Below are 12185 nucleotides of genomic sequence, written 5' to 3' on the forward strand. Positions count from 1 at the left end.
TGCATTTTAGAAATTGCAAGCTGTTTAAAGTAAAAGATGGAAAACTATTGCACAAGTTCATTACCAGTTAAAAGCAAGTCTCTAACTAACTGTGTGTGCGCACAATCAAGGAACGGCTATAAATAAATGTCAGACATTTTCACATTGTCTGACATACTGCCGCCCTTAAATTATGGCTCAGTGCAGAGACAGTATAATCAGCTTAGAAAGGTCTGTCCTGGCAGGGACCACAAATTCTGTCTACCCCTCCCTTGTGTATATATGTATGTATATATGTATATATATATATATGTACACATATGTATGTATGTTCCCAGTGGTGTTAAATTTTAACTTTAAATATTTGATATTTGAAGTATTTCATATATGACGATAGATTGGTACAGCCTCGAAAAATGGGTCAAAGGACAATTTTTCAAAAAAATATGTTTTTTGAGATATTTGTGTTTGAACATGAATATCTCAAAAACTATTCAAAGATAAACCCTAAGATGTTCACTGGTGTTTCTTACCATCAAAATAAATCAAACTGTAATTTGTACAGATACATGGAAAAGATGGCTGAGTATCGAAATAGTTAAAAAAAAAAAAACGTCCAGCACTCCTAAAAATATCACACATGTTACCCCAAAACTTTTTAAAGAATATATATATGTTATGAAACATATTTGATATATGAAGCCACCATTTTGTTATAAATGTTCAGATTCTGGGCCTTCATGCAAAGATGGTGTGCAACTCACCCTCTCAGAATAAAATGCTGCAGCCTGAAGCCCTTGAACCAAAATGAACAGATAGCTGCTATATACTCTATTAAAACTAATAAGTGTGTCAGTGGTAGAAGATATGGCTCGGGTAAATAAGCATTTCCAGTGTAACAGTGCTGTACTGTGGGTTTCATAGGTTTGGAAAAGGACCGTTGTGTGGCTTAACATATGAACTGGTATTTATAGAGCACATTTCTAGTCCAACTGACCACTGAAAGCACTTTAGACTTTAAGCCACACTTACCCATACGGGGCTTTGTTCTGTTCAGCACTTTATCTTACTTACACACATGGCCAGTCTAGGTTAATCACTAATGCTTATCTTTGGACTGTGTAAGGAGCCGGAGCAGAGAAAACCCATGCAGGCGGAGGAAGAACATACAAACTCCAGACAGAGAAGCTACCTGTGGTGTCTAACATCAACATGTTAACAGCACTTCCTGTTTCCTGGATAAAATGTGCACATGTTTGAGAGTGTGAACCACAGCCCACACCAAACATGCTTACTCTACAGCTGGGTTTAGTTGGGGGTTAGTGGATGTAAGATCATGTAACACAGCTTATAGTCAAAGAGAACTTTGTGGCATATTTTGGAGCATTGTTCTCCTGAAAAACTAATCTTTTGATACTTTTTAAAGTCAGCCAAAACTCCATTGTTTAACAATGCTGACTTCACACTGTGCATCAAGGTAAACACAGGCTGCTAAATTTAAAATATGAATCGTGATTTACTTTGTTTCCAATTTATTTTCTCACAACAGGAATGTGTAGATTCATAGTTTAGATTTGTTTAACCCGCTTCATGAACAAACTCTTGCTGTTTATCCTTTGACTTGTTCGGCATGTTTCCTCTCATAACATTACAGGCTTCTGAATAAACTGACTGAACTCACTGGGCCATCTGTCGCTCACACACACATATACATGTAAAGATCCAATTTAATTCACGTCTACTGTTTTTGTCATTACATCATCACCCAGAGTCCTGAACAGCTGGTTCCCACATGAGAAATATTGACTGAGCATAATCCCGACCATCTGTCCTGTTTCAAACCACATTTTTAGGCATCTGTTTTCTGATCCTTAAAACAACAATGATCCAGGCTCACATGCAGTAGAATAAGTTACTTGAGTTGCAAGTGTTCGTGGTACAATATGACATTTTTCTCAGCTGACTGGGTTTAAATGGAAGCATCGTTCTTATTTCCTGTTGCTATGTGGGTATCAGTGCTCCCCTGATGATGGCTTTCATCACACAGGCATGTCTCTAACTCATGGTGAACATGTTCTCTGTTTCTGACCAATAACAGTCTACTTTTTTGGAAATGGCAACACTTGAGCAGCACCGTTACTGTAGTTAAAGGAGCGACTGCACACGAACCAAGCATGTGATTGAAGTCTGAGCAGCGCCACACAGTAAGCAACTTAAAAGACGTGCTTCTAAAGTTTTAGCATCATGTAGATATGTGAAGGTTCTCAGTGATCCAGCTCATCGTAGTCTGAGGAGCTTTGAAAGAAAAGCGTCTGGACTTCTTTAAGTTTATTGAAGACGTTTCATCCAAGAAGCTTCTTAATTTCTAAGGTCAAATGGAGGAGAGTCACAGATTTTTTTAACCCCTATAGGAGTGTCCCCCAAGGGGGTCATGGACCCCCTGTTGATCCTCACACGAGCCTAATTTATTACCTAATCACACGAGCCAAGGTGTGAAAATGGGTGTAGGTCACAATCAGCCAAGGTTTCATGTGAACCCATAATTAAACCTAGTCCCACCCTATCACGCCTGAGGTCAAATGGCCCAGGATGTGAGTGGGCGTTAAGGCCCCGCCCTCTGTTCAAGGATGGTCGTTCACAGTGGACATAGATGCTCTTTCAAACCATCTGTCTTCTCTGTCCAAAATGTGAATGCTGGCATCCTCAAAGAGTGACCTTTGACCTTTAGATGCAGATGGACAGCCGAGGTGGCTCTTGCATATAGATGGCAGCATTTTTGTGTGTGTTTGTTTGTTATTGTCTGTCTGCAAAGAAACCCGATGCTGTGATCCTCAGGCTTTAATGTATCCAATTCTTCATCTAAGTTTTGACTTGTCTACTTGCCCGTGAAGCAGTAGTAACACTAGTGCAGCTGCAGTGTTTGTCATGGTTGCATTGCCTGCAGGGAATGTGCCAGGTATCTAGACGAGCCTGTTTGTGACACCTGATGGCTGGGTGTGGACGAGCACTTTTACGTCAGTGCAGCTGCTCTTCCTGCTATGACTGTGTGCACAGACAGCTGGCAGCAGGGAATACAAACCATAGAATGGGAGTGCTGGTGTACCAGTTTCTGTCATATGTACAAAAGAAGTCATCTTGTGTGCATATGTTCAGCTAACAAAACCTCCAGATAAGCCAACGTGAATTTCATTTGAAATTCTGATTGAGTGGGCACAGCAGGTTTTGGCCAGGGATTTAAATAGCAGGGGCTGGGTGTTTGAATTTCATTTGAAATTCACGTTCACTTTGGGAAGTTGGAGCACATGGAGGAAACCCACGCAGGCAAAGGAGGACATGCAAACTGCACACAGCAGATAACAAGGTTTGAACCAGGAAACGACCGGGTCCCTGTGCCAGCTACAAACTAAATCCATTATTTGATACCCAAGCAGCAGCTCACTTTATTTGTTCAATAAAGATGCCAAAGAAGGTGTGAGCAGCCTTGTAAGATAAGCTGACTCACCATAGGCATGCAGTTCGATTAGTAGCCTGAAGTATGCACATCCTCCTCATGTTTCACATTCAAGAAGAGCTTGTAACACTGAGGTGATTTCTTTGAATAGCATTTCCTTTTTCAACCTGTGGATTAACATTGCAAGTCACACCTGAAGTCACACACTCCCTGTACTAGGGCTGCCACAAACGATTATTTTGATAGTCGACTAGTCACCGATTATTTTTGCGATTAGTCGACTAATCAGATCATGCATCCATTGGATGTAAAACGTACAGCTTATTGCACCAGCAGCATCTGCTCTTATATGACTATCATTAGCTTACAGCTTTAAGTGTTTAAGGTATGTGCTAACTAAAAATAAAGACAAGATGATAGTTTATTAAATGTTAATGAAATTTGCAGATTGTTTCGGTGAAGTTTAATAAACTCCTTGCTATCTAAAATATAACGGGACACCGGAGTATATTCTCGAGCATCTCACACTTCTGATAATCAGCTGTCTGCTTGACGTTTATTCAGCCGTGTATAAACTGTAACTTTAATCTCAGCCAAACCGATTTACTCAGGAACAAATAAAATACTGAAAAAAGACAAACAATAACATTTTTAAGTTATCTAAGTGATTTATATATCGTGTTTAACCTGAGTAGTGAAAGACGGCGGTGGGTTTGAAAACGATTTGCCGGGAGTCCGGTGTTCTCACCGGCTCTAGTGAGCCTTGCCCCCGGCTCGCTATCGAGCTGGTGGGTAACAGACGTCTCCGAAAACGTCGGAGCGCTTTTGAAAATATGTGGTGTCTTGATAAACTGAGCAGATATTTGAGGTTTACACAGTTACATTCTCGCCTGAAAATATGTTAAACGTTTATTTTGTGACCCAGAAAGAATAATAAGAGTAATATTAAAACTAACTAGCTGCCGCCATTGTTGGAAACTGAGCTGCGCTATGAATTCTGGGACAGAGCTACTTCTTCTTCTTCGGGGTTTAACGGCAGCTGGCATCCTTGTACATGCAGTGCTGCCATCTTCTGTTTCAGTCCGTTATTACACTCTTAAATCCTACTACTTATTCCTGCGTCTTTTGGGATCTTACAAAGCTTCAAACGACGTGTCGACTATTAAATCAGTCGTCGACGATTTTGATAGTCGACGTAATCGTGACTAGTCGACTAATCGTGGCAGCCCTACCCTGTACCCACGCATACTTCATGTATGCGTGGGTACAGGGAGTCATGCTATTTACTTTTTGCTCCGACAACTGAGATGCAGCAGGGGGGAGCCTCCAATCAGGATAATTGCATTGACTGAGGAGCTGATTGAGTGGGCACAGCAGGTTTAGGGATTTAAATACCAGGGGGGGTTAAGCTTTGTCTAAACTCCTCGTGGGATGGCTGAAGAATGCTTTTCCACTTTGGAATATCTGTGTGGACTATTTTTAGTAATTCATCAGTACTGATAATAACTCATGGTCATTCACACCCAGAGGATCTGCTGCTAACCATCCCTAGCTGGGGCCTTTCTGGGCGGAGTCTGTCCTTCCCACAGTCCAAAGACATGCACAGTATATATGGTGAGTCCCTGGCTTCCATTCAGACGTGCTCGTATGTATTCACTGGTCTTTAAATCAGAGCCAGAATAATGGTGTTAAACAGGAATGAGTGTTTGGTATTTCGACAGCTATGTGGGTGTGTTTCACATTCCTGTGTGATGAAGCTTCGCTGTGTGAATTTCAGAAGGCTGCCAATAGAATCGTAAAACACTGAGTCCATCCATCACAGCAAAAAGCACAAGTTTTATTAGGATTCAGTTCAACTCAGCTTTATTTATAGAGCACCAAATCACACGTGTGTTTAATCTGTAGTATTGTAAAGCTCAAAAATGGCACCACACCTGCGCTGTGTGCAACTCATTTTAACAACAACTTTAGGAGAATTAGGTTTATACATATGGACCTGTACAGGGTGTGACAGCTGAGAAAGACTTCAGCAAACCATGAGCCTGATTTAAATAATTGCAAGACAAAAAAAAGAACATAATTAAATTAATATGGCATTAAATAAATATCTTAATATTCACTGAGGAGATGCAGACATGTGTTAGGGTTAGGCTAACAACATCAGCAGACTCCCGCGTCTGCATGGATACTCTAGCTTCCTCTGAGACTGAGGTTAGTGGGGTTGGGTGAACTGGTGATCCACAGGTGTGTCTGTCTCTAACCCCTGCAACAGGCTGGTGACCCGTCCAGGTGTACCCCGCTTCTGTGGCAGCTGGGACAGGCTCCCAGGGCACGATGAATAAAACAATGTTCTCAGGGAAACAATGCTAACGCTGCTCAATTTATTCATATCTTACAAAACAGTATGAAGCCATTGTAAAAAACAACTTGTCTGAACTTAACAACCCTGAAACATCCAACTGTGAGGAGCAAAGCCCAGTGAGAGTGACAGTGATAAGCTCGGGCAGATTCATACACAGGAAGTTTCTGTAGGTGCACAGAAGTGTTGCTCAGTCTGAGGCAGGGTGAAGATTTAGGTGATCGGGTGTAACACAGGCTGTCTGCACCAGTAACTGAACATCCTTCAACGTTACAGTGTGTGCTTCAGTGAGTGTTTGTCAGCAGCGCGGTCACTCCCTCTGCAGAGCTCTGTGGTCCTCTGAGAGTTAAAGACAATGAGAAGCAGTCTCAAAGGTCCAAATGTCTCCAGGAACAGAGTCTACACTTGGTTGGAAACACTCCACCTGATCTACAGGCCTGACCAGCTTCTTTCTGGTATTCCCCATTCACCAAGTTCCCCAAGTGTCACAGACACAAGTGCTCACAAATTGACCTGCACCCCTTTATTTCCATCATCTTTTCTTCTTGCTTTGTCGGAGCATCTTCTTTCTCTTCACGATCATCTCATAGAGTTTCTCCAGGCCGGGCTGCAGACCCTGACCATTCAGTGCTGAGCAGCCCTCCGTGTGGTGCAGGGTGGAGGAGCTCAGCTCGTGGAGGCCCAGCACCTTTTCCACCTTAAACGAGAAAAAGTGAGGTTAGTCCCAACCGCGTCACACAGCTCAGCTCATATGAAGCAATAAGCTACAAACTCTGAGTGTGAAAGTCGCTTTCAGAAGCAGGTCCTAAAGGATGACGTATGCATGTTTCTGCAAGAGTGATGAGGCTAAACAAACCACACACCATTAACTGCACTATCCTATAAACAAGAGGACAGACCAACAAGAACAACATTTTTTCACTTTAAAGTTGTGCTGCTGACAAATGCTGATGCTGCAGTTTACGGAGGTCACCCTGCAGCGACGACACATCTGGGACTGTCGCTTCATGTTTGACACCATCAAACGGCTCTGTGCTGTTGCCATCTCTGTTGGCTCAGGTGTAGGGCGAAGAAAATAATGTGTTCATCCACAGAACTAACGCAGCCTCTTTCTTTGTGACTGGAACTTCATGCACATGATGCACCCACATCATACTGAACTTCTGTTACATGCAAACCTGTTGCTCCAGCCCACTCAGTGCCTCCCACACAGTTACACTGTGTTTGTGCTGGCAGGGTAGCCTCAAATATGCACATCCATTCTAATGTATTCTTTTAATAATAAACATCACAATGTATGTGCGTCTGTCCTCTGAGGGCTCAGTAAGGCTGAAAACACAAACTGTTATGACCCACGTCATCATTTTGTGTGCTGTTTTTGCTCCTCCAGCCTGAGAGTGTTGTTGTTCTTTTTCTCTCCTGTTTTTGCTCATGCAAGTTCCAGGTGGAGGCTGACCGCTGGAAGACTGAATGGGGCTGGCTATAAACTGGGACACGTCAAGACTGGCATGGCCCTGCCTACTTCCTGCTTCCAAATACGTTTAACCCTGTACTTTGTATTAAGCTGTGTACTGTGTGTGATGAGGTTTCTGTGGCTAGATGAGCTAGACTCGTTGTTTTTGTATATACTTTATAGACCTTTGTTGATTGACCTGGTAGCTGTAGGGGTGTTTAGGTTGGAGACAGGTCGGAGGCTTTATCACTCCCACCCCGACATTTCCTTTCTCTAAAGATAAATATAATATCCAGTTGTTGGCAGCGTTGGACGTTCCTGTGTTGCGCTCTGGTTTCCCCTAGGCCGGGCCATAACAATACAAATAAATAATCAGCTGCTGCTCCAGCACTGAGAAGTACTCCCCCACCCAGTGACTTCTGCCTTGGCCCGACACTGCCTACGGTCCCTGCTCTACTTTGCCACCTCCGTGAGGTCAGCACAGCTCTCCACCAGCTGAGGACAGTGACACATCTAACCACCCTTTCACACAGAGCATTATTCCATGCACTTTAAAGTATTTTACTGACCTCACATCCACAGCCAGCCTAAAATCACCAACCAACCTAACATGCTACGAAGGAAGTCCCCACGCAAACTGATGGGGGGAACTGTACTGCGAGTGTAGAGTAACTATACCTCCAACCACAGCCACAAAGCTAAAAAAGAACAATAAGAAGTAGATGCTGTGCCCAGAGCAATAATACCGGCCATTCATATTTGATAATTACCTCTGTAGACGACAGCGCTCCATCCAGGTCTTGTTTGTTTGCCAGAACCAGCACAGGAATCCCCTGGTTTTCAGCTGACCGGGTGATCCGGTGGAGCTCCACCTTGGCCTCCTCCATGCGCTCCATCTCCGCTGCGTCCACCACGAACACCAGCCCGTCCATCCTCCGAGTGTACGACTTCCAGAGGGGCCTCAGCTTTTCCTGACCACCAACGTCCCACACTTGGAAAGTGGTGGTGTTGGCTTTGGAGTGTCCGATTTGCACTTTAATCCTTTCCATGTTGAATCCCTTGGTGGGGCTGGTCTCAACAAACTCCCTCAGCTTGAGTCTGTAGAGCAGGGAGGTCTTCCCTGCAGAGTCCAAACCAATCACAACCACATGCAGTGACTGAAAGTTGGGGAGGAATGGGCTGTTAGGGGCCGTGCCTGTTAGCTGGTTCCCCATGTTTGTGTCCTGTGATGCAGTGGGAGCTCTTAATGAATAAAGCAGATCTGGTTATCTTCTCTGGCTTGTTACTATTCTGCTTTTCACTTGTGTCCAGGGGCAGCTTGCTTTCTGCATCCTTGGCAGCGAGAACACAAGTGTGTGTCAGGGGGCTCTGAAGGTGTTTGAAGAGTTTACTTGGTTGGAAAATACTTCACACCCTGGCCTCACTTCAAAGGTTACGGAGGGGAGGGCAGGCTGTCTGGCTGCAGTCACTGAGGACCTGAAGACAAAAGAACAGACAGACGAAAACTCGAGTCAGCGTTTTAACAAATGGCCCTGCCTTCGTGAGCATCTTCAGCAACACCAGTGGAGTTTCTATTTCCAGTCTTTTCCAGCTGTGCCCAAAACAGAGCTGGAAAAAACAGGCTCGGGAAGAGAAACCGAGAGTGGAGGAATCCAGCACTACCTGTTCTGGTTTCTGCGCACTTAGTATCATGTCTCACAGTTGGCTCTCTGAAGCAGTACTACAGACAAAGTAACGACAACAGAATCAAACAAACTATATTTATATCAAAGCACAAACTAGTGTCAACTATGACTTCCCCAATAAAACCTCTCATTTACTTTGAAGACTCGCACATTCCACACAAACAGGTCACAGTCACACGCACACACACAAGCCTTTGTTTCTAGAAAACGAGGAGGAGCCGGAATCCCAGAGGAGGACTAAGCAGACACACACGGCGGCTTTGGCGCAGCTCTCGGGTCAGCCAGCGCGCTTCTGTTGGTGGGAAATGATGAACATGTCTCACCTGCCAGTCTTTCCATGCCTGTTCCCGCAGTCAGCGCAGTCATCCTGGGACAAGTCCACCACACAAGGAATCCTCGTAGCTTCGTTTCAAGGGCGCTCCGCGAAGACGTGACCGGTTCGATCCTGAACCGGCGAAGACTGAACAGGAGAGAGGAGCTCCGGAAACACCCCGCAACCCCGCTGCTGACGTATCACCGGAGGGAGGAGGGATGGAGGAGCCTCCTCCTCCTTTTTTCCTCCTCCTTCTTCGGCTGTTGCTACTGCTCCTTTAGGAGTCGCTACAGCGGCTCATCCGCCCACAGCATCCTCCTTTGTCACACCAGCCCCTGCACTGCACCCACGAGTCCTCTGTGGGGTCTTCCTCTCTTCCATCGTCAGTGTCCTCTGTCAGATATAACTAAAATGCTTCTTCTTTAGCTGAGTATTAGTCGGCACCATTTATCACAGACTATGAAATATCACAGACAAACCGGTCTCAAGCAGAGGTGTAAATATGAAGTAACGAAGTATTTGTACTTCGATACTTTGTTACTGTGCTTAAGTAGAATTTTCAGGCATCTGTACTTTGAGTAGTTTTTTTTAATGAAAACCTTTTATTTTTACTCCCTACATTTATAAACACGTGTCTGTACTTCCTACTCATCACAATAATAAACAGGCTTGTTACTTTTGCTTTAACCACTTTGTCGGGATTTATTATCTGACGTCACTACAAGCCTTCAAACATTCTTTCATTAATCTTTATTTAACCAGCAAAAAAATCTCCATTGAGATTAGAACACGTCTTTTACACGGATGTCCTGGCCCCGATGAGAAGCAGCAAAGTGCAAAACAAGCCAATTAATGTACAAGTGCAACAAAAACATCCAAGTGATTTGAGCCTAAACAGTGAGGCGTGTCTGTGTAATAATCACCAGGAGATGTGGCGTAAGAGAGATACCATGTGCCATAGTCAGGGTTAAAAGTGGCCCCACTTTTTCTCCACAACATCAGAATGACTGCAGGTGCAATCAGATCTTGATCTTGATTGATTATATCAAGTGAAGCAGACATTCATATTAATTTTACCTGATGATGCTGAGATTCATCGACTGAATTCCACCTTCATACCAACTATGCAGGCATAAGAAAAACCATTAGACCAAAGTTTGTATTCCCATTTTCTAATATTTTATTATTACATTAAATAGCACAAGGTTCAGCTAGCTTTGAACAAATACAGCTGGCAGAAACATCCTCCAAAGAGCTAGGTTTGACTTTCTTACTTTGAGCACATTTCAGAGCCTGCACTTTCTGACTTTTACTTGAGTAAATAAGTTGAACCACTGCTTTAACTTTTACTGGAGTGTGTTTTTTTTAACACTAGTACAGTCCACCTGACCACTTGAAAAATGTAAAAAATAAAATAAGTAGAGCTTCAACACGCAACAAGAAGAAATGGGAGTGAGACAAAACATTTTTTGAGAAATTTATTGAAAACAACGCTTAAACTGAAACCGGCTGTTTTACAGCTGATCAAAGTGTAGCCGGATGGGCTACTCGCCTTTCTCTTTTTCTCTCGCTCTCGCTCTCGGCTACGTAACGAGGTTAATTGTGAATCCACCTGCATACTGATTGCAGGGCGGCGTCGGTCCGTATGAAAAGAAGCCAGTTTTCTCTTGGTTCATTCCTCCCGTGTTTTTGGCGAAAAGCAGCAGTAAATGCTGGTACACTGCTACGCATCGATCAGCAAGTGAGCAGATCGCATGACAGCTACAGGTAACCTCCGATTCCCTCCGAGTACCGGAATTTGTAATGATATAGTTTTGCGGCCCTGCTGTTTCTGTTTCACTCCAGCGTTGCGGAGAGAGGAGAGGTGTTGGAGTTATCTCCGGTAGTGCAGGATAGCGCCTCCGGTCCTGGGGTAAGCATTCTGTGGTATCGCAAGAAATTAGTTGGTTATATAAATATATGAGTATGCATAATAGTTATTATTCATAGATACCTACATCCTAAGTTCCTGTTAAGGTAAGGTGATGAGGTAAGCCATCTACAGAACCTGGATGAGGTGTTGACCCGGTTGGAGGAGGCTGGGTTGAGGTTAAAGAGGTGCAAGTGTCCTTTCATGCAAGAGAAAGTGGAGTACTTGGGGCACATAGTGGACGCTCAGGGGCTCCACCCAGTGGAAAAGAAAGTTAAAGCAATCATGGACGCACCTACCCCCACAAATGTCACTGAACTGAAAGCATACTTAGGTTTGCTAAATTACTACAACAAATTCCTTCCAAACCTGGCAACCCTGTTGGCACCCTTACATGAACTTTTGAGACACGAGGTACGGTGGACATGGCAAAAGAGACAAGAGGAAGCATTCCAGAAATCCAAGAACCTGTTGAACTCAGCATTATTCTGCTGACCGTGAGTTGATTCTCTCATGTGATGCATCCCCATACGGCGTAGGCGCCGTATTGTCACATAAGATGGAGGATGGAAGCGAGAGACCTTTGGGGTTCATGTCACGCACACTCTCTCCTGCTGAGAAAAAGTATTCTCAGCTTGACAAAGAAGGTTTAGCTGTGATGTTTGGCATCAAGAAATTTCACAAATACTTGTATGGCCGAGTTTTCACGATTTACACAGATCATAAACCCCTGATCTCACTGTTCAATGAAAAGAAGCCTATACCTCAGATGGGCTCACCAAGGGTACAAAGATGGGCCGTGACATTGAGTGCTTACGAGTACAACATCAGGTATAAGCCAGGAAAACGCCATGAAAACGCGGATGCGCTCAGCCGGTTGCCGGTACCAAACTCAGCACCTGAGCAAGAGATGGCTGAGCAGGTTTATATGATGGCTGTACTGGATGACACATTAGTTGACACTGCACAGATCAAACGTTGGACAGCTAAGAATGTCTTGTTGTCGCAAGTCCACGAGTACACCTTAAAAGGCTGG

At 44.0% G+C, this 12185-nt stretch overlaps 1 protein-coding gene across 1 annotated transcript; it reads right to left on the minus strand.

The window, feature by feature from the left end:
* Nucleotides 1–5258: 5258 nt before the first annotated feature.
* Nucleotides 5259–9400, minus strand: LOC134625771 (ADP-ribosylation factor-like protein 4D). Its single transcript, XM_063471055.1, has 3 exons — nucleotides 9251–9400; nucleotides 8013–8718; nucleotides 5259–6486 (listed from the first exon to the last, which is right to left on the minus strand). The coding sequence occupies exons 2-3, from the start codon at nucleotides 8454–8456 to the stop codon at nucleotides 6322–6324; spliced, it is 609 nt and encodes a 202-aa protein (XP_063327125.1). The 5' UTR covers nucleotides 8457–8718; nucleotides 9251–9400; the 3' UTR covers nucleotides 5259–6321.
* Nucleotides 9401–12185: the final 2785 nt, after the last annotated feature.

The sequence above is a fragment of the Pelmatolapia mariae genome, linkage group LG4, assembly GCF_036321145.2.
Source record: "Pelmatolapia mariae isolate MD_Pm_ZW linkage group LG4, Pm_UMD_F_2, whole genome shotgun sequence".
In the NCBI taxonomy this organism is placed as follows: Eukaryota; Metazoa; Chordata; class Actinopteri; order Cichliformes; family Cichlidae; genus Pelmatolapia; species Pelmatolapia mariae.